The sequence below is a fragment of the Thalia democratica genome, chromosome 9 (genome assembly GCF_965202585.1).
Source record: "Thalia democratica chromosome 9, ktThaDemo2.hap1.1, whole genome shotgun sequence".
NCBI classification, from domain to species: Eukaryota; Metazoa; Chordata; class Thaliacea; order Salpida; family Salpidae; genus Thalia; species Thalia democratica.
The window spans coordinates 34,551,217-34,575,316 of record NC_139173.1 but is presented as its reverse complement, the minus strand read 5'-3'; the positions used below and the strand labels follow the sequence as shown (position 1 = coordinate 34,575,316).

Sequence of the window (24,100 nt, the reverse complement as noted above, 5' to 3'; positions counted from 1 at the left end):
TTCGATGGCGTTGTTTAAAAGTTTACAAACTAGTTTATAATGAGTGTAATTTTTTGTAATTTTGATATTTTTTGTTTTCGTTTAAAGTAAAAAAATGTTTTGATAAATCTGTTTTATGCATAGTCTTTAAAATCTATAAACTTGGTCAAAAGGCAACAAAATACTTGTACTGTGTTTAGGTTGAACAGTAATAAAAAAAATGTATATAAGCTTTGTCTAAATATATTCTTACTGAAAATTACAACAATATTCATGAACCACACGTGTCAACTGAGTTAAAGTTTTACGTCATAATGACCTCATTAAGGTATGTTGTTATGCAAAAAGAAAGGAGTAGTGGTCAATAGAAAAAGTTAAGTAAAGCATAGTTTTAACAGTTTTTAAGTAAAGCAGGTACAACTGTTAAAGTTTGTTTTTAATTTGTTCTGCCAATATTAGCTTTTTTTTTCTTTTCAGTTTATGACAAAAGAGATTCCATTTGTTAAGAAGGGTATATTTAGATAAAAAACGTATGTATTATTTTCATGTAGGGAAAAAAGAAAGCTATCTGTACTAATCATTAATCTCTTCAACATTTTTGTTTTAACACAGCACTTTTTAATACCTTATCAGACAATTAAATAACTTTAGTAATGCTAATAAGGATAGCTTGTTTATACAAAACTAAAATTTTCTTAGCATTTTATAATGTTTTAATGCACTGAAAGACAATTAAACAACTTAAATTTAGCAGTATAACTAACTTATCTCACTAATTTTATTTATTCTAATTGTTTTGTTATATAGTATGTTACAAATATTTTAACTAATTTTTGAAAAGAATAAAATGTTGTAACATAATTTGTACAACTTATTTCAAGTTACTTATTTTTCAGAACAAATTTTTGTAGTATAATTTGTAAAATTTGTTTTTTTTTAGAAATAAATGTTGTAACATAGTATTGTACAAATGATTTTAACTGATGTCAACTTAGATGTCAAACAAGATTTCTTGTGAAGAGGCATTTCAACAAAATAATCAACAAAACTGCCTTTTCGTTTATTCATGTTAGTTATTATACTTTTTTTTTTTTGAAATTAATGTATACATGGAAAATTTTAGAAAAATAATAGTACATGAGTATCTTTTTTTCATTTTTAGGTTATGATTGTTTGATATAAACTTGTAGACTAAAAAACGATTTTAATGTAAAATTTTGTTTATTTGATCAAAAGTTACACATTTATAAAAATATGAGTATCTTGTTTAGAAGTTATTATTAATCATTACCGACTTTATTAAACAGCTTATTTAGTTTATACTGTTATAAAAGCTTTTATAAACAATTTTGTTTTCAAAACTGGACATAGACAAAAATAAAAACAAACGATAAAAAGTATATAGAACAAAAAACACGACATTCCAAATTGTGACGTAAGGAAACAATTGTGTGTCGTCACAAAAAAAATTACCGCTCTTAAATGTTTTAATTTGTTTCAGATACTTAAACTATGATTAATTTTTTTCTTTTTTTTATTATTATAATGATTTTTCTATGAACTGTATCATTCACATTAAGGTATGTTATTTTTATATTAAAAATTAAGCAAAAAACCTAAAAATTGGTCAAACTGTTCGACAAAATCATATAAAAAGTTTACATTTTAAACTGCATTTTTTTATCTGCTAGCCACACGCTTTATCGACAATTTTAAAGTGTAAAACAAAATTGGCGTGCAACGATAAACGGAAATATTCAATTTCACTAGCTGCTCGCTAAAACACGATTAATACTTTCAACTTTACTATTAGTTACTAACAGTTTCAAACTTTACTATTTGGCACTCATTTCGAACTGGCTGTTTCACTTTTTATTGATTTCAGCAGTTCTGCATAGAAGGATTTGAGTTTTTATCTTTTGCAACTTTGTACAGAGTAATGTAAAATTTGATAAAATAGTTTTTATGGTCTTAACAAATGAAATTAAAACCTATTTCAACCAAGTTTTTCAATTTTTTTAAGTATTCTGAACAAAAATTTAATGCGAAAATTACTACTATTATTTTAAAAATATTCAAAAGCATGCAAAAATATTGTTAGGTGTTATTTTTGTATAACTAATCTAAAAAAGCTTTTTTATATTAATTTATTTTACAAATATATATCAACTATACCCTTTCATACTTTGAAAAAAAAACTCTTTCATGCACAACAGTTTATTATCTTTTGATGGTATGTCTGCTTAGTTTATATTTTGTATACCAGCAGTCTTAACGAAATAAACAAACTAAAATAAAGATCTTGAATACATTTTTTAGTTTTTAAAGAAATAAATTAACGTTAATATAAAAATAAGTTTAAGTTGTCAAATAAAGCAATAAGAATATATAATCTAGTCCTTAATGCACCAACTACTCTAACGAACCTTCACAAAATTACAAACAAAAAGCACAGGGAAAAATTCGATCGATATCAGACACGCTTCTCACAAGGATATAAAGATTTGACCCGAGTGTGCCGGTGTGTTAATTAAAACAAAATCTTCCACACAACACATGAAAGAATCAATAAACTTCGCTGAGTTGTTTTCCATCTGCTACTGGTTACGCTCATTTTCCATGATTTTTTAATTTCTTAATGAAAAGTCCACCTTTGGCGTGGAGTTTTGTGTTTAACATTCTGCCGGACATCCAACTATATATTATTTTTTGGTACACAATTACAATTATTATTTATATTTAATATTTTGCTTTTATTTTATATTCAGTATTTTCTTGCAAATTTAAACACCAAAACACGTTTGCTGTATTAGTTGTTCTGGTTTCTACTTGTTGTAGTTATAGCTGTTTAAATTTGTTCTGTCGCATTTAAAATAACTCAATTTTACTTGTTGTTGAACGATATATTTTAGCTGGTAAATAAATAACCAAGTTCGATTATCCTACAAAGCATCATCTTTTTCACTAGAAACCACTTAAGTACTGAGTACAAAATAATAAAATTTTTACCTAAACAAACAACAAACCACTGATATCTAGTAGCAGCAGAGAGCAGTAAACAAAATAATTTCAAATGCAGTGCTTAACCAGTTGGAGAGCTTAACTAGACAGAATTCAAGCCAACAAATCAACCCTCAAACAACCTCAAAAAAGCGTGTTTATTGCCATAACAACCAACAAACAAGAGTCGAAGACCGAATCTTTGCTAACAAGTTTGTTAAAGTGTTTTATGTATGTTTGTTTAAGGGTATTTTACATAACGTTTATTCTTTAAACTCATAAATATTACTCAGAACCAAACTTGTCAGAACTAGGTATTAAAATAAAAAAAATTCAAGCACAAAATATGCAAAAATATAAATAAATAAATTTCCTGTTCTTCAAAATACCGAATAATCAATAAGCAATATAGTTTTATATTACAGTTTCTGAATATTTTGACATCTTTAATGCTTGTTTTACGTAGACTAAAATTTTCTAAAAGTTGAGCAAGTTATAAGGTAAGGGTTTTTTACACACAATAAGTTTTGATAATTTTTAAGCTACTAAGTTTAAAATAGATAACAGAAAAGTTGTTGGAATTTTATAATTTGCACAAAAAATCGATACTTAAAATTCAAGTTATAATTACCGATAGGTCACATCTAGCGGCTTGACGTGCGCTTTTACTAAAAAAGACGTCAAGTGAAAATCCCAGGAAAATATTAAATTCACATTTAATTCGTCAAAGTTGAACTACTTCGTAGGGTTTTTTGGAATTTTCGTTTACAAACAAATATATCACAAAGTGTTAGACAAAGTTATGAAAACTGAAAAATACCATCAATTTAGGTTTGATTATATTAAAAGGATCACTAGTAATTTTAGGTAGATAGCTTGATTATTTACTTCTAAAAGTATTCCATTTTTTTAAAAATGATGAAGTTGTTTTCCTAAATATTTATTTTTGTAGCACTTTTTTATTAGTTTTTATTTTTTGTTTTAAGTCTTCAATTAGTTTGTTATGTTTTCACGTTAAAAAATATATTTTGTACTTTAAGTTTGTGTTAAATCAAGTGTTTTTCATTTCTACAAAAATTTTAGCTACATAAGTTTAAAAACATGCGCAGAGTTAAATATTTATCAAAAAGTCTACATATTTTGTTCTTTTTGCTACCAGAGGATTTTCTTATGCTTTTAATTATTTATTTCGAAGCTGTTAGTTTCAGTTGTGCTAAATCTGTTGCAGTTCTATTTATATCAGTCACGTAGCTACTAAAATTCAAGCTACAAAAGTTTCAAGCAATGCTTTTTACAGTAGTTTGTTAAGTAATCTGTTGTACTATAATTATTTTTTAGATAGTAACCTGTTATGTTTTTTGACCACACTAACTTATAAAAGACATTTTTAACCAACAATTCTACCATGGTAAGGACATATGTTTCAAATAAAATAGTACTTGTCTAGCACGTAAGTATTAAATGGTAATATTATTAAAAGTCGAAAAAAAATGTGTTTCTTACTCAGAGAGCGCATATGTTTTATTCGTACAAAACACGTTTAAATGATAAATATACACAGTAAAAAAAGCTACAAGTACGAATAAATAAGCGAATAACTAAAGAAAAGAGAAAGCTCTTTTCAGGTTATTACGTTCACTATGTAGTTAATATTTTAAACAAAATACAATTACACGAAACTTCACTTAAATTATAAAGTATTAAAACAGATAAAATTGTCAATTAAACAATAAGACAGTTCAATTAAAAAGAAGCAAAAATGAAAACGAAAATCTACTTAAAGTTCAACAAAAAACAAGTATACTTTTCAGTTGGGAATTCAAAAAACCAAGCACATGACTTAAATAACAAATGTTAAAGTCTAAAATATATTTTACATCACCTAAATGAAGTTAAACATGTTTATGAGTAAAATTATCAAAGACTCCTGTTTTTAGTACCAAAAAAATTACCTTTTTCAAAAAATTCTTTTAAACGAACGTTTTGAATGTCAATACTCTTATATTAGCACACATGGTTAAAATTATCAATCTATTTGTCAAGCACACTAGTTCAATTTATTTAGAACCATAGTTGTAAAAAAATCGAAAGGGCCGAAATGTCACAAGTATTACAATAGACCAAGCATTTCAAAGGCAAGTATGTTAAACAAACATGACAAAAGTTATTTTTGTAACTGAAAAAGAGCAAAGCTAAAAAATCAATTTTCTAGGTTCAAAGTTTTAGTAGGACCACAAAAAACAAACTTGTTACCGTTCAAAATGCTCGTTTTTAACGTTGAAAATCCAACTTATCTAGCGCGCACGACCAATATGGTAATAAATGTTCTCAACAACCAACTTTGAAAAGAGGATGGAGCAAAATTCAAATGAATCACTGTGCGCTCGTGCGGGCAGCTTCCTATTCAGTGAATTACAATTTTACACCATTGTATCGAGAAGTGTGTGGCAGTAACTTGATAGTTATCTCTCCATTGCAGCAGAATGCTTTACAGATTAATCCGTTACAAAGTTCTTCTTTTTTTTGTTTCTCTTTTTTGCATTTAGACTAATTGACACGTTTTATTTTAAGGGGTATCAAGTTTTAGTTGTACTTTTTTGTTTTTTAGGGGTGTCAGTACCTTCCCAAGCTGTAAGAATGTATAATCTGTTATAAAGTTCTTTTTTTTTTTTTGCTTCTCTTTTTTTTGAATGTATTTAGAATAAGTGACACGCTTAAGGGTTATGAGTTTTGGTTGTTGGGCATTTTAGGGCTGTTAGTAGCTTTTTTAGTTGTAAAAATGTGTGCTTAGGCTTTTTGATACTTAAATAGTATCATTTTTTGAAATATAAGAAACTTACATAAATAAAACTAACGCAGATGAATAAAAACAACAAATTCTATTGTAAAGTTTTATTTTATTATACTCCAGTAGTTAAGTTTTTTATTAAAAACTATAACAGTATTTAAGCTGACTTTTTTTAGTTTTATACTGACTATCTTTGTAACAGTTTTAAGTTTTAGACGTCCATAAACTTTCGCCAATTCGTTTTTAGATCAGGCTATGATTTTGTAGCTAGTAAAGTTTAAAAATATCAGTCTTACGCAGAAAAATACTAAAGTGTTTAAATAAAACCGCGAAAAAAAACGCAGTAAAATACAAAAAGTATTTTGGAAGTTAAAACTTTAGTTTTACTCTTTTTTTAGAAAAAAAAATGTTTATATTCGATCAAACTTTTTAAGCTGCGTTCTTTACGTCGGGTCAAATAAAAATCACTGTCTTTAAACAAATTCAACTTCTATTTTTACAGAAAGATTTTTACTTGTATTTGGTATTAAGCATCAAAATATGTTTCAGAGACAGTGTAAAACCCATACTTAGCTTACATTTTATCTCAGAAGCGCTTAATTATTAAGTTAGATAATTTTAAAATTATAACACATTCTAAGTTTTTCTATATTATAAAAGTGTTGCTACTACTTTAAAACTTTGTACAGACTATTATTAGAAAGACGTTTAAAAATGCTTTGGGACTTTCACAATCAAAATAACCGTTTTCGAATTAAAGATCGATTGCAGTTAAGCTGAAAAGAAAAAAAAAGATGGTCTAAATAGATAAAGTTTGAATTTCAAATTATAATATTTCCTATTTTTGTTGCCGCGATTAGTACAAGTAACTTTAAATACAAACATCTTTAATTTAAAACTTTCTTAAGCATTAAAAGGAAAAAACTTGAGAAATATTTGTTAAATTTTACAACCAGCTGAAATCTGCAAAGTTCATTATTTTTTTAGTAGCTAAAGATTTTTTACAATAAAAACAATTAAAATACTTCTTTTTTTTGTTTTTGTAACCACATTTAATATTATGCAGCTTTGTTTTTTAATTGAGTCATTTTTCATATGAGTTAGTATAAAAATACTTATCGAAGTATACTTCAAATGTAGTGTAAAAACAAGTTGTTTAACTGTTTTATTTAATTTTTGTTTTTTGTTTTAGTTTAACTTTTTTTATTTAGCTACGTGTTTAAATAAAAACCACAGTCTGTGAAACTAGCTATCGTTTTCTCTTTAATCGATACTTTTTAATTACTTCAAACTAATTAAGACTACTTTCAATATACTAATAAAACTATGATTAGTTCTCTTTTATACGGCTACCTAACGTTAATCTTTTCAACACGTTAATTTTTTTTAATTCATCAATCTTAACTAATACCATTTTTTAAGGTTTTGTACAAGTTTTTTCTTAGACTTGTTTATAATAAGCATTCATGTTACTTTTCATCAGTATATAACGAATCCTTTTAGTAATCGAACGCCTTAAATGACCTTAAAAAATTAGAATAAAGCATAACTTAGGCTACATTTTCAAAAAGTGGTGCTATAAAGATTAACTCTTTTTAGTACTTTGAATTAAAAAACTTATGTTACAACTTTTCGCAGAGTTTCAAAATTTAGTTTAAAGTGTTTTTTTTTAATCATACGACTACAAAAACTTATTTTGGGGTTAAATAAGCCACGTAATTAGTAAGTGTAGTGCAGTGATAAAGTGTCAAGACAGAAAAATAAAAGGCTTTAGAGTTATATACGTTTGAAAACTTTAGTACACCAATAATGCATCTAATTAAAAATAATTTGTTCAGTAGTTTTAAAACTATATTTTACTGTAGTTTTATGGCAGTAATTAAATAAAATTTGTAATAGAAATAAAATTAACATTTTAGTTTTGTTTTTAAGCTTTTTTTGAGTTTTAAAGGTATGAATTTTTTATCTAGCTCTGTCATTAAAAAAAGAAACAAGTTTTAATTTTTAATATTAAAATCTATGGTGTTATTTTATTGGTATTTTTTCATAACTGAACAAAACAGTTCGCTAAAACAAAAGCAAGCCTAATTTTACGTTCTGTTTTATTAAGAGTTCTAAAAATAAAATTAATATAATTAATAGTAATAACAACATGAAAATGCTTTAACTAAATAGTACTTAATGTTTAATATAAACATTTTTTCACAAAAATTCAAAGACAGACTGTTTAAAACTTAAATTCACTAAATAAATATTTTAAAACTTTGTTTATTAAACTTTAGGGTTAATTGAGTAGAAGAGTCTATATTAACAATAATCGCTTGCGCTGTTAAAATGCTGACTGCGCACAATAAAATAAAAAATGCACAAGACAAAAAATGCTTAAAAAAAGCGAGTTGAATAAGTTTTAAATTTTTTAGAGTTGAAATTTTTCAATAGGTGCAATTTTAAAGTGAAAAAAAAAGTAATTTTTGTCCTTAAAAATAGCAAATTTTCCACCTACAGAGTTTTAGCTTGAAAAAAACTTCTATGTGAAACAGTTTTTTGCAGTTTTTTTTTACATTTAAACAGTAGCTACTTTTTTTATAGAAACAGTTTTTTGTTGCTTAAATAGTTTTTTGTTTAATACTGATTATTTTTAAGCTAATGTAATAAACTAAAGTTTTGTACTTTATATATGCAGCTTTAAATAAAACGTTTTAAATTTAACTGGTACACAAAAGCTTCATTAAGCTACTTAAATCTTGTTTAATAGACGTATTAGTAAACTATGAAGAAAAAACTTTTATTTTAATTCTACTCACTTTTATGACCGTATTAAAACTAACTCTTTATGACTTGGATAAAGAGTTTAGTTTGTCTAAAAGTATAAAGTAATCGGTTTTATTTCTACTCGTTATTATACTTTAGTGAGCTTTTAGACAGACAAACAACTCTAAATTTATTGTTCAAGTTGAATAAAAAGTTACTTTTCGGAAACAAAGAAAAAATACTTAAACAAAAGGCCATAACAACAAGTAAAGTTTTTACAACTATAAAACTTTTTTCGCCATGAGAAAGTAGTAAAAAAAGCCATTTTTTTAATTATTTTCCTTGTAAAACGACACTGAATCGCGCATTATGCTTTTAACGTTGCCACTGCTGTAAAGTAGCACATACATTACAGCAAAGTAGCATACATTGGTGCAATGTGGCCAGCGCACTAAAAATAAAAAAGTTCAAATACTCATGTTTCACACTACTTTTAGAAAATTTAAGTTTTTTTTTATTGTACAATAAGGGTTAGCATGTTTTAAGAACAGCATTTGTTTTGTAGAAATTTTTGTTTATTAAAGCGTTTTAATGATGAAAGTTTAAGTTTTGTACATTTACTTTAAAATGAATACGGTTATGTTTACATATGTTTTGCAAAGTTTTAGTTTTTTAAGTGCATTTTGTTAAGTACAGTCTTAATTTTGTACTTTTACTTAAACCGTATAATTTAAAGTATTTTTCTTCTTAGCTATTATATATAGTTTTTATAGCAAATGCTTTGTTTTTTTTTTTTTACTTTTAAAAATGTTTGTTTCAAAATTAGGTTTAGCATTGTGTAATTTGTTTAACAAATAAACAAGTAATGATACTTTTGTTTTCAGTCAGTATTAATTATACTTTACATTTATTTTACATGAAATTTTAAAGCTTAGTATTTTTAAACCAATTTTTTTTTATTTTTATAAATTTTTAGTTTGTTTATAGCTTTTAAAATTTAAAAAAGTTTAGAGCTAAATATTATAAGCATTAAAACATTTTATTAAAGTAATTAAGTTAAATTTATTCTTAAAGACTTAATTGACAAATTAATTAATGCCTGATCAAACAAAACAGTTAATTATGTTTTAAAGCTGTCGTTTTATTTAAATTAAATTTCTCAACTAAATATCTTACAAATATTTATTTAATTTTCTTTTTCTCAAACTTATTTAAAAGTTTTCATTAAGTATTTTTATAACTTTCAAAGTTCACATTTTAATTGAAAACTACTTAATAAAAACTAGTTAAATGCTTAATTAACTATTAACAAATTAATACCTGATTAATTAAAAAAAGTAAAGTATAAAACATTGTTGAAACAAAAAATAATTTAGTTTGTATAAAATACACAGTATTAAACTTTGACATTTCACAATTAGATTTTTATGTTCAAAAGAACTTTATAAGTTCAGAGAAAAATCTATTTTCTTTTTATTCTAATTTTCACTTTGTTAAATTTAGCTTTTTAAGTAGTTTTCGAATTATGAAACTATTGTCAAACTTAATAGTAAAGATCGTACGATTTAGTTATTTCAACAATGTAAAAAAGTGTAATGCTCGTTTTGTAAAAAGTTAAATTTTGCTATTTGTTACAACCTTTTTACATTGTTAAAAATTTCTTTAAAAGTTTCTCCAAAAACATAAAATATTTAATTACTTCCAGGTTTATGTTACATAACCTTCTCAAAGTGCTGAGTGTTTTTTTAATTATTGTCTAGAAACTTCTAGCAAATTTAGAATGATTTTTAATTAATTAGATTAGGTGCTAAATTTTCTGCATTTGTTAGCTTGTTTTTATTTTTAATAAAGTATTTTAGAAATTCTTGACTTTTTTGTTTATTTTTAACTGCTGTGGTACTTAGTGGTTTTTTTTTGTTGTTGTTTTAACAATTTGAGGTATATACAATCACTAATTTATTTTATATTTTAAACTTTGTTTGCTATTCAAATGGTAAATTATGAAACAAATATGTAAGTAACTACATTGTAACTCATTTGGCCCTTAATAAAACAAAATAGTTCTCAACTTATATTAATGCAAATTTTTAGGTCATATAACCAAATTAAGTCCCTTTTTGTCCATTTATTTGTTTTTAACGTTTCTTTTTTCAATTCTAATGTATAACTTATCAGCCCGACCGGGTATATTATTATACTATAATAAGAACTTGAAATAATTAAGTCTAGAACATTAAAAGTCATACATTTGCAAACACCCATTTACCATAAGAAACTATTTTCACAGAAAAACTAAAACATTTTTTTCCACAACAAAACATTTTAATTTTGTGTCTGAACAGTCACAGTATTCATAAAAAACTTATCACATTGTTTACAAGTAATTTTTAGTATTTTTAATGAAATCAGATTTGTTTTGTAGTTTTAGTTTTTTTACACAAGTTAAGGTAGATACAATTAATAATTTCTATAGCTTTCAAAAAATGAATTACCAAGAGTTGTGTGACTTATTAAAATTATGTGCTGTTTTTACACAAAAATTCAAACTACTGTTTTTAAAAAACAAAAATATTCTAATGTTATAAAACGACAACATTTTTAATGTGTCGTCACTATGAACATTTTCACATGTCACCACACGTCACTTCCATCTCATCAGCATGTTACGTCATAATCATTTTACGTCATAATGGTGACGTGTGACGACGAATATTTTATTTTTAGCAAAACCGCAGCAACCAACTAAAAAGTGACCAACCGTCTGTAAAATATTTACGTATTTAAAATCACATGAAAGTCTTAAACCGTCATAGATGTATATTTATTTATTTTAAGAAAAACGTACTTTTTTTTATTAAAACACAAAAACACAAATAATAATAATAAACTTTCAATGTGAGCTTCTTTTTAAGTTTATGCTTTCACTTTTCTTCTACTGCCAATTATCATTCTTCATTTCAAAAAAGTAACTCTTTATTGTCTACGTTTACTACTTTTAATACTTCAATATAATCAAACTTTTTATTGTCCACTTTTTGAAAACTTTTGTTTGACCGCTGACTAGCCTTTAAGAAAATATGTCAAACCTAAGCAATGAAAAGCTACAGCAGATGTGTTCGATTCTGCTTGAAAAAAAAAACACACCTTTGTTAACAAAATTAAACACTAAGCTTTAAACTCATAAAATGAAACCATACGCACAAATCTGTTAGTATGTAAAAGCAATTTTTTAACAAAAAAATAATTTATAACATCCTAGGTTTTACACAAAACCCATTCATCATTCAATAACCACTTTTTACAAAAAAATAATTATTATTCACGACAAGTCCTGGACAAGACGTTAAAAGGTATTAGTGGTGTGTGACCGAAAGGTTTTTTGTGCACCGGGTCTTAGGACCAAATATTTTGACCTCTTTTTTTGTCCTTCAATGAACTATAGCTCCATACTTCCCATTTAACCAGCAACTCTTTATAACAGCTTTATATATACAAAGTAAAATACTTTCATCAAAATGAACAGCTCTCAGTACTCTGCGTTGGGATCATCATCAGGAAGACCTCCCCTAGAAGAAGACCCAAGGAGCAGACCTCTCGCAGAAGAGGAAGATCAGCCTTCGAGGAAGAAGAAGAAGAAAGGATCGAACGGGAACAACAACCACGTACCCAACCTGAAGCAGCAGGATTTCTACAACTTGCTGGAAAGACTCGATCTTACCTTGACGGACAGTTAGTTTTTTTTTTACTAACTTTTATTTAAAAAAAGGTTTTGGACACAAAAAAAATCGGTTTATAATATTTTTACTGGTCTAAGCTTTAGAATAAGTTTGATTTGTTTTATTACCTATATATAATTACTAAATTTTCGCGTACAACTTGCTAATAAGAAATATTTCACAGTCAAAGTATTACTTTAAGATCTTAGTAAAAATTTTTCTTACATAAAAATTCAGTCGTATACTTTAAGTGTTTTAGAAAAAGCTGTTTAAATTTTGTTGTATAAGCTTAATGCATGTTGCTCTTATGGTTAGCATTCATTAGTTTATTTACGACTTTCTTAAATGTTAATTTTTACGTGCATACATTGACGTTATAAAATGATTTGCACAGAAGTAACTTTTTATGGATATTTGAAGTAGCCTTAAAATGTCTTTGTCTACTCAGCTTATAAAAATTAAACGTACTGCTCTTATTTGATGCATAAAAACAAATAACGTAAAAAATATTAAGTAAAAATAAACATTAGTTTTTTCCTAACAGCTTGGTGTTACGTAATTAACAGTAAACTGCATGAATAAGTGCTTAATTTTCAAACTTAAACAACTCAGTATTTTAGGCAGCATTTTTAATCATGAAAAAATTGAATTCAAAGTTTAAACGCGTTTTAGCTCAAATATCGTTACATAAACTACAAAAAGTGTTGATTTCAATCTAAAACTTCGAAGTTATTTAAGGCAAAAAACGTTATAGTCATGAGTTTTAATTTTCTCAGATTTTATAAGTGTTTGTACTTTAAGTATCTACGGTGTAAAAATTTTAAATAAAATTTTTAAAATTTGTGAAAACTTTAAAAATTTTAAAGTTTTAAATTTAAAAATTTTAAAATTAGTGTTTTTTTAACTAGTATTTTATATGAAAACTAAAACTAACAAGTTTGAGGAAAGTAAGTGCTTTACTAAAGTTTTTATTGAAGTGGTTTAACTTTTATTCCCGTAATTAGAAGATAGTTATTACCGGCTATAAATATACATATGCATTTAAAACAGGCAATTAAAGTCTAATTATACATAGTATTTTTTACAATAGTACTATAAAATAGTTGGGGTCAAAGTTTATTTTAATAAAGTTTTTAAAAAACATACTAAACATATACAAACTGTTTATCAACTTTCTGATCAAAACAAACTGAGCTTAAAATAGTTAATTGAAAAAGTTACAAAGAAATTCAGAGAAGTTGAGAACTCAAAATAATATTTCAAAAAAACTTATTTTAATTGCTTTTCAAAGCATAAAAAAGTTTTATTTTTTTAATATCTCAATAGCATAATAGTTTTTTTAAATAAAAACTAGCAATTAATTTTCTAATTTGTTCACTTAATTTAATGTTTTAATTTTATAAAGACTGAGTTTAGCTAAAAAATGTTAAATAAACTAACCAATAAAATTACAATTACCTTTAATTATTTATTAACTTAATTATTAAATAAAATATTTATGGCTGTTTAAAATTATTATAAGTTATTAAACAAATAATAAACACAAAATTAACGCTTGTTACACCTAATTTCGATAAAATTTAAACGTCTAATTACACAAACGTAATTACAATTATCCTAAATACAAAAACTTTAAAGCTGAAATTATATTGGTTCAAATTACGTTGTTCATTAAAAAGTAAATTTGTTCAGTTTTTTTAAAACATTTCTATTTTATCTGTTGCCTAAGTAGCCAGATTTAAATTTTATTTTGATAAACGTAGAAGTTATACCTAAAAATGCTGTTAAAAAAATTGAAAGGTAAATTTTGTTTGTTTTGTAAAAAAAATATCAGTAATGTTTATTAAAGTATTTTTTAATCAATTTGTGTTGTGCTATTTATTATAGGACAAATGCGAATTAATTTGTTATTGTTTACTTTTTATAAGGTATTATAAATTGAAAAAAACACTTACTTTACAATATATTTTTTGTATTCTTTAGCTAAGTTTTTCTTAAAGCTAATTAAGATTTTTTGTTTTTTAGTTTACTTTTTGTTAACCATTTTGATATAAGAAAATTACAAATAAACTCAAACAGCATTCATTATGCTACTTAAAGTACGTTGGGCTTTCTTTTTTCTTTAACTTTATTTAAAAATTATCAAACCAAAAGTGTTGCATTACTTATGCTTTCCTATTTAAAAGTTTGTTTCAAATAAACATTCTAACGTCAAAACTTGCTTATTATTTTTCTCACTTTAGCGTTAAGCGGATATTGTGTCATCATACCTCACACATCAATTTTAAAACTTTACACTTTGTTTTTTATTTGTAAACAGTGTATAGCGTATATAGCAGTTTTTTTTATATAATTTTTTGTTTACAAGTAAAGCCAGCATGGCCAGTAGTTTAGCTTAAACTGCTTTTTTTTTTGTTGTTTTTTCATAAAAAACTCAAAAAAAAGTTTTATTCAGCCATGTATAATGTTACTTCTATTTGTAAACACTAGTACAGTGTATTTAATTATACAGCAGTTTGTTGAAAGTTTGCGACTTTCTTGAGTTTTATCAAGAAGTTAAGGTAATTTAGCAAAAATATTACTATTGTTATGTTTTTTATCAAAAAATATTAAATAATTTGTTTTACACACTTTTTTTTTAAGTATGTAGCGTATATAGATTTACATAGTAGTTTGTAAAAACCTGCAAAATTTTATTTTTGTATTTTTTTGTATTTACAAGTAGTTTTCACTTAGTAACTAATCTTATACTTCTTTTGTACGGTCTCGAATTTAACAAAATAGTAAAAGAAAAAGTTAATGTATAAAGTCATGAGCTTAGATTTATTTCTAAGCCCAATTCTTTTATTGTTTGATTTTGAGCAAAATCATAAAGTTGCTTTTTTTATTAAAACACAAGGAAGCAACTATTGATTATTTTTTAAGCTATTTATCATAGATTACCAGAAGGAAACAAAGTGTCTCAGCAGAGCGGTATTATTTTCAAAGCGTCTTTTATTTTAAATGTCAGAGTAATGTATGTTTCTATTTGTTTTCATTGCTATAATTTTTTAGCTCACTTACATTGCTTTACATTGGTGCATTTAAACGTTTGTTTTAAAAAACAATTGTTTGGAAAAGCTTGTGAGTTTGAGTTCGTTCAAGTTTGTCGTAAACTTTTTTAAGCTTTAGAGTTTTTAGGACCAAAGTATCATTGTTTGTGCTTTTCTTTTACGAGAAAAAGTATAGAAAAAAATTTAAAGTACTTATTACTTTTTTTTCAGAAACTTTTGATTGTTCTAAAACGTAGTTAGTTTCAGCAAAATTGTGGTACGACATTTTCGAGCGAATAGGAAAAGTTTTTTTTTTGTGACGTGAAGCAAAAGCATTATGTCAGCATTTGTAATTACTGTGACGTCACACTATGTAACATACCTGTCATTTCTAGCTGAAGCTAAAAGTGGCGCTGCTGCTGATAACACACCAAATGCTCGTTTCTTTTTAGTAAAGATTTCGTTTTTGAAATATTTTTTTAAACTTTTACAGTATAATAGCTAATAGTAGTAACAAAGACATCAAACTTTGTCTAATAGTTACTGTTTTAATTTTTTAAGGTAGCTTTTTTCACTGAGAGTTGTTTTTACTGGAAGAGTTTTGATTAATTTCGAATTAAAATAAGCAGTTTAAACATAGTAAATAACTATAACAAACAGAAACTATGTAGAATATTATAGTTGCTTGCATTTTGTGAGATTTTAGTAGCTTAATTTGAAAACAACGTGTATTATATAAATTAAAAACAGCAATTTAAGCAAAGTGGTTTACTATAACAAACAGCAGAAATTTTAATTGCATTTTATAAAGTTCTAGTGAGTTGCAGAGCAGTATTAGCGTATTTTATATTAAAAGAATTTAAATAGCACAAACATGTTATTAAAAACAGTAAAAAAACACGTGATTTTTTACAACTATAGTATGTTAAGCACATAGAAATGCATGCTGTTTTAACTGCTTTACTTTATGTTTAATACATTTTTATACTTTTTAATTTTAAACTGTTTTTACAGAGAAATTTAGAAACGACAAGGCAGTAAGCAGCGAGCCTACCTACTTGCAGTTGACGACAGTTAGCTCAACAAAAAACCCAACAAGCGAGCCAATAAGAACAAAGAACTCAACCTGCGAGCCAATCAGATTGAAGAATTACTCTAGCGAGCCAATCAAGTTGTACGAACGCTACCTCAACAACAAGAAGTACATCTACACCACCACTAGCAGCAAAGGTGAGTCGTAAATATTTTTATTGCTTTTTAGCAGGTGAAAACTATAAACTACAAAGCTGTTTGCAGTCATATTAGTATTAAACATATAACAAACAAGAACACAGCTTTTAATTAATGTTTTGGGTACTAATTTTTGGCTGTGAGCGGCGTCTTTTGTATACTTTTTGAAACTTAAAAGCTCAACAACACTCCAAAACGTATAGTTTCAAAAACTGGTTTCATAAACTTTTTTGTCAGATGAAACTTTTATAAAGCTTTTTAACTGCACTAGTTTGTAGTTTATAATTAAAAGCACAATAACTGTTTTCCTTATACTAAGAAATTTAATCTGACAGCTCCAAGTAAGAAGCAAAACATCCAGCTGAGGTCCACCAACAAAAACCCCCCAACCAGCGACAACTTATTCGAGCCACCTAGTGAGCATGAGCGCAAGGAGAAACTAACCAATCAGAAGCAGGTGCGCATGTATACCCACAACAACAGGCGACAGGACAACAAGCAGAAACAAATTAAAAACTGTGACGTCATTGACATCACGAACACAGACGTCACAAAGAATTCGAACGCCAACGCCACGACCACGTCATCACACACGTCATCGCTCCACCTACACCTCAGGCACGCCAGGAAGCAGCAGCCAATCAGAACTTACGATTTGACAATCGGCGACCAATCAAAAACTAGCTTCAAGGGAACGAGCTTCGTCGACCTTACCAAACTGCCCTCGCTGAAGCCACCCAGTGGTGAAAACGAGGACTTCCCGGAAAGGGGCTTCCAGTTCGACAGGGCCCTCAACATTTCGTCGCCAAGCAACCAGCAGCAGCGGGGGCTTCACCGCGGCGGCGGCAGCAAGCGGCGCGTGACAGCGCGCAAAAGAACAGACCAATCGCAGGCCACGGAGAACTTCAGCCAATCAACGTCGCCAGATTTCAAGATCGAAGGAAGGAGGATCCACCTACCGCAATTTTCTCACCACCAGCAGCAGCAGAGAGCTTACTTCGCTCCAGGCAACAGTTACCAGGCGACGACGCTGCCCCTGGTTGCCGGCCACCGCCAGGTCTCCAACAGCAACCGCTACACCTTCGGCACGCCCACCAAAAAGGGAAGTTCCCCCAACCAGGAGTTGAGGAGAATTTCGTCGGACTCAAACGAGAGCAAGTCACCGAGCGGCGACTGCTGCAACGCTTTCGGACTCATTTTGGGAGGACTCTGCGGGGGAGGACCGTCGGGAGGGAGCGCTGGTCAGGGGGAAAACCCCTCGACCAAGATTCCGGTGAAGAGCTCGCTGCTGAGGTTCATCGGCGCCAAGTCACGTGACTCGAGGCAACAACAAGTTTGTGAAACTTTAAAAAATTTATTTTAGTTTTAGTTTTAATACTATTTTCAAGCACATTTGTATGCTAGCTCAAGTAGTCTTTTATAAATTCTTAAACTTGAAAACAGTAAAGTATAAGATTTTACTTTCCCTCCATTTCTGTTTCTGCTCTGCTTAACCCAAAACTGTAGAAAAAAAGTTGTTAGATTTCCTGGTTTCTATTTACAGCTACTTTTACTTTTTGTAGACTAGGTTAGGTATAATCGTATATATAGGTTTTTGTAATTAGTATCACTTATTTTAAGCAAAAAAAGCTGTTCAAATAACAAAAAATTTGAACGCACAGTTTAAGCACAATAAACATGATTAGTTTTATCCAAAAATAATTACAAAAAGTTCAGAATTTCCATTCCTTACAGTGTATTTAGATAATGAGTTAGCTTAATTACCCTAAATTAAGTGAAACAAGTAGCTTAAATACAGCAAGTTTTAGATTAAGACTGCGTTTAGATAGCTAGTAGTTCATAGCTTATATGTGAAAAATTTTTGTTTGTTTTTAAATTCAACTTCCAAGGGCATCTCTAGACTCTGAGTTAGAGGTTAGAATAGTTTTTTTAGTAAAGTTTGTTACGGAAGCTGTTTTAATAAGGATGTAAAGTAGTTTCAATTCAGTTTGTTATAACTTTTGTTGCAACTTAAACTTTTTTCAGACAACTAAATAAGCTAACAAAAAGTTAAAAGGATTTTTTTCAAGCATTTTACGATATAAATGTTTATTTAAAGTAAATTTATAAAAGCTCAAACAAAAAGCCACCCAAAGAGCTAATTACAACTTTTTTAAATATCTGTAACATTTAGTTTAACCAGACTTTATTTTAACAAATAACAAAAGTCTAACAGCATAACAAAATCGTTTTTCAAACAAAATAAACAATTAACCAACAAAAAATCAGATTCAGCAAATACCACCGCAAGTACCCAATCACCTCCAGACGACCCAGATGGGCTGTGTGAACTCGTCGCTAGGCAACCACTCGATAAGGGGCGCCAAGTCGAAAGTGGGGCCCTGCAACTCGAACATACACAGTGACGTCAGAGCCAGCATCGACCAATCGCCGACGGTCATCGAGGAAATTTCTCCCATTGTGCTAAGGTGCTAAATTTAAATATTTTTAATTAGTGAGTAATATAGTTACTTGTCTTAACTAAAAAAAGATTGCTCAATTTACTGAAACGAAAAGATTTTTTTTTAATAGAATGTGCAAATTTAGTATTTTATTTACTACAAGATTTCGGTGGCAAAAAAATACGACCTTTTCAAGCATAACAAAGTAGTAAACACTATTTTGTTATAATTGAAAAGGTCGTAAATATTTTGCCACTGAAACCTGGTTATAAGTAAAATATTTAATTTGCACATTTTTATTTAGTTATTGAGTAAAAAATAAACAGCTACTAGCTATGCAACGGTTAGATTCGAGCGGAAACTGTTGTATTTATTCAAAAGAAAGTAGTCTTTAGCACTTTACTTTTTTTCACTTTTGAATTTCTAATAAATGTAGTATGTCTTTCACTTTTGTATATACTAAGTACCAGACTTATTTTAGTGTTTGCTCAAGTACACTACTAATTATATTATATATATATTAACTTTAATCAAATAATTATTATCTCGCTCAGGTACAGGACGCCTTACTTCAGGGCTCATGCTCGAGTGGTTATTCCCCCGATAAGAAAAAGAGAGACGTGGACGGTGGGATGGATTCAGGCGTGCGACCACATGAAGTTCATAAACCAGTACGGGTCACTTGGAAGGTCAGATGTTTATTTTATTTATATTTGTTTATTTATTATTTTATATATTTGATCAACCAGTATGGGTCATTTAGAATTTTAGATGTTTACTTTACTAATATTCTTACATATATTGTTATTATTTGCTGCTTATCTTGCAACTACATGAAATTCATAGTATGGGTCGCATTGAAGTTAGGAGAAAGTATTTAAGGATTTAATGGTTCAATGATTGGTTTACTAGTTAAATAAATAATTTACAACGGCTTTCCTGTCAAAAATTGACTACTATTTACAGCAGTGAGAAAAGCCTTCTTATAATGTATTTGTATTCTTTTAAAATTCAGGTTAAATGTAATAACAGGCAAACATGTTAAAAAGCATTGCTTTGTTTACTCGAGCGTGAAATTACTAACTTAAAATAAACCAAAGTTTATACGCTTCATTGCTGAATTACCATAGTAAATTTCAGCATTTTAACAAGTCTGATAACAGGTATGTAGAAATAGTCTTTTTTTTAACTTTACGTAAGTTATAAAGTTATAAAACCAAGTTTGTTGTTGAAGTGACTAATGCTCTGTATGATTTTGTTTGAGTTAAGTAAATAAAACCAGCTATGAGGTAGAAATATATACAAAATTTGTGAAACTCATTTATTTTTGCACTTTAAAAGCTTTTGAAATCGATTATACTCATATATCTAGTTATGTTAAAAAAATAAAGGTGTTCATGTAAAAAATGTTTATTCTTAAAGTAATTACAGGTATATAAAATAAACCTACAATTGTTACAGTTAGTATTGAAGCTTGTAAGCAATAATTTAAAAAAAGAACTATGTTTAGTGGTAAAATCATATTTACTTAAAAACTAAACTTTTCTAAGAAAACTACTTAACTGTTTAGATTGTATCTATTTATTCATTATGTTTCTAGAGGATAACTAATGTATAAGCTTTTATATGAGTTTCCTCACTTTTCTAAGCAAAAATAAAATCAATAAAGTTTGAAACTTGACCAAAGTTCACTTACTTCGTTTAATAAATTCGTTACACAGCCAATACCTCTTAATTGAATCACATATTGAAGTTGAGTCTTACATGCATTGAAAAACACCATTTAATTTGCATTTTAATGCAGTTTATTCGGGTATGCATAAACACGTCGATAAAATGAACGTGCTCACACACGCCACCTAGTGTGCGGATAGAGTTTGTTGCTGAGCGCAGAATATTTAATGAAAAAAACAGCATAAGTATAGTTAATTTATTAACAAGTAAACATTATATAATAATACTTAGAAGTGTTACATAAGAACGAAATGTAAACTATGCTTTTACTAATATCATGAAGTTTCCACAAGTTTTAGCTGTTGTTAAGTATAGCTAATCTAAGTACTAGTTTCCCAATCATTTTTTAGTTCAATAAATAATTTTAAAAATATTTTAAGCATGGCAAAACTTTCTATGAGTTTTAAACCCATGTTTATATCATTAATCTATTTCAAGCTTAAAATATGTTCAGTTTTGTACATATATATCGTTTTTACAAGATTATTTTAGTAACTAAACAAAGCACTACTAAATTTAAAAATAAATAAAACATCACAATTTTTTGCTGTTCAAGCTGCGAAATTACATAAATGTGCTTACCCGGAAAAGTTCACCACGTTTTTAAGCCAGTATTTATATCGCTAATCTAACTAGTAACTTCAAAAACATTCAATACAATGTTTAAATATTTCCTCACAGTTCGAGTTGGGAAATCCCCGCACTTAAGAACGGCAAGATCACCGCCGTGAGCGACAGTGATGGGGTGAGCTACCCGTGGTACGGCAACACGACCGAAATCGCCACGATCCAGGGACCGACCAACGAGTACAAGTCCATGGAGCTCTCGGTTAGTTTTTTTATTGCTGTTGTTACGGAGTTAAAATATTTAATTGTATTATTTTTAAACTTTGCAAAGTAGGCTCAATTAGTAAATAACAGTTTATTAAGCTGTGAAACTTTAAGTCATGTACGTAAGTTAGCTCCGTTAGTTAATTAGTCTTGTTCTATTTTTAGTTTTAATAAGTTTAATTTTTTTTAGGTGTATGTAAGCATTACCATACTAAGTTAAGAATATTTCTCACTTTGAAAAAAAACTTGTTTTATTTGTTGTTTTATACTACTTTTTTTTTAAACAACACATTATGGCTATAAAAAATAAAAATGCTAGTTTAACAAAGTTAAATTATCATAATGTTAAAACATTAAAGTTATTTTGCTGCATGATACGAGTTAATATTTGCTTAAAATCTAACGAATCTTGCTCAGTAAGAAATTTGTTGTTTAGAATTTATTAAGTTAAGTTCATAGGAGTTCTGTGTCATCCTTTTTAAAGGTAACAAAAAATATTTCATATCCGTTTTAAGTAGTCGCGTTTCACCAAGTTAAAGTTTGCTTTGAAATTTAAACAATGCACAAAAACAGCTTACAGTATTTTAAAGAAAAACCTTTATTTTTTATTATAAATCAAAGTCTATATTATCTCAATTATTATTACTTTGGCTAACATAAACAATCATTAAGGTATGAAAAAATATAATAAACGAGATAAACCTCTAAACCAGATAAACGATAAATTCTACCCATCAGTAACATGGGAGTAAACTTTGAAATATTTAGATAATAATAAATTAAATAATAACATCTTTCTCACAGATGAACGACAACTTCTACCCATCAGTGACATGGGACGTCCCCGTAAGTGAAGGTACATCCGCCCACCTGACCAGGATCGTCAGGTATTTAGTTACTTTACCATAAATTAATTACAATTCTAAGAACTATTTGTTGTGTTAGTTAGTTTATTCTTTTGAAAACATGCATCTTTCACAATAACGAAAGTGTGTATGTACCACCCAGCTTGGTAAGAAGCTAACTGCTATAACTTGATATACAACTGCCTCAAAACAGCTTAGTTCAATAACTGTTCAAACATACGTATTATTCATTCATTATAACTTAGAATCTCTTTAACGTTATTAATTGAGCGTTTCTAAACGAATTCGTGAACTGATAAGCTTGTAACAAATAACCTTATATATTTTATCAAAATCTAAATACCATAAGTTATTTACAAGTTCCTCGAAACTAGATCTTGATGCATGGTTAACCTTATACATATTCATCAGGGACCAATCTTTTGTGACGTGGTTGGCGGCCATCAACGAGACGACAAAGGAGATAATAGTTCTCAACACGGTGAGGTGGAAGTTCTTCCTGGAGATCGACGTGGATCCAAGCCGGGAGTTGGGTCAGAGGGCGAGGATCGTCGCTCCGAGGGACCAGAAGCAGCCGGTAGTGACGCAAGGTTTGTGAAGTTTGTTGTATAAATATATATGTAAGTGCATATGTTTATATTGAGGACAAACTTCTGTTAAATGGGATATTTGTTTTGCAGTCAAATAATTGACCTCCAAAGCTATGTAATTAAAATAACAATATATAGCTTTCCTATAGAATAAACACTATTAACATAAAATAAATAAACTTTATAAATTGTCAAAGTCACAACAATTTATTTTTATTCAAAACAGGGTACACCCCGGACACCCGGCAGCAGAACGGCAAACCGGCCCCCGAAAAATTCACCAACAAAAATACCCAACCGCCGACCCCCACAAAAACCCCCAACAACAACCCAAAACAGCGCCACCCGACGGCGGAAGGCATCCCCTTCAGCGCCCTGGTGCGCCCCTCGGCCAACAACGCCCAGACGCTGGTGTGGCGACCGCGGGGCGGCCACCAGGTGGTGGTGGTTCCCGCCAAGGAGCGGCACAGTGACGTCACAGAGCTGGTGCTGTTCAACGGGTCGTCGGCGATGCGGGGCAAGGAACGGGTGGTGACGTCCGTTTCCAAGGAGACGGCGCTGAGCTTCGGCAGGAGCCACCAAGCGGTCGCTCGGTGACGGTGACGTCATAATCTAAAAAAACGTTTGATAACTTTCAAATCTTGGATAAAAATTTGTGTTGAGTTTTAAGTGAAGAGGTTGTGTTTTTGACGTCACAATACTTTTGGTTTGGATATTATGACGTCATATTGATTTTTTTCAACTTACTGTCTTCTAAGTTTAAAATGAAAATTTATAAATCAAAAAAGCAGTTGAAAGTTAAATAATAACTCATAAACAAATATCAAAAGTTCAATTAAAAGCTTTTTTTATATAAAAGTGTACACTACACACTGTGTAGCTTTAAATTTTTCAATATTCTTGTCACACTTGCTTCTAATTTTATTTATTAGTCTGCTGAAAAGTAGCTTTTTGCTTAAAAATTCGCTGCTACGAATCAAAAAATGACAGCTGCTCAAAGTAAAATAGAAATAAAATTATTTATTTTCGCAGCTTTTTTCTATGTCGAAAGTCACTAATGCCAAGCGTGAATTTCAATTTTTTATTTTTTGCTTTTAACATGAGTTGTATTTTAAATTTCGTTCTTTTTTTATTTGTTTAAT

The 24,100-nt window shown here is 28.4% G+C and overlaps 1 protein-coding gene across 1 annotated transcript; it reads left to right on the top strand.

The window, feature by feature from the left end:
• Positions 1 to 922: 922 nt before the first annotated feature.
• LOC145844714 (uncharacterized) lies at positions 923 to 23,983 on the top strand. The gene is made up of 11 exons (XM_082952129.1): positions 923 to 1,047; positions 3,059 to 3,191; positions 12,042 to 12,247; positions 16,281 to 16,496; positions 16,832 to 17,829; positions 18,765 to 18,964; positions 19,492 to 19,626; positions 21,353 to 21,500; positions 22,307 to 22,389; positions 22,780 to 22,958; positions 23,185 to 23,983. Exons 1-11 carry the CDS (start codon positions 975 to 977, stop codon positions 23,553 to 23,555), a joined length of 2,742 nt encoding a protein of 913 aa, XP_082808255.1. The 5' UTR covers positions 923 to 974; the 3' UTR covers positions 23,556 to 23,983.
• Positions 23,984 to 24,100: the final 117 nt, after the last annotated feature.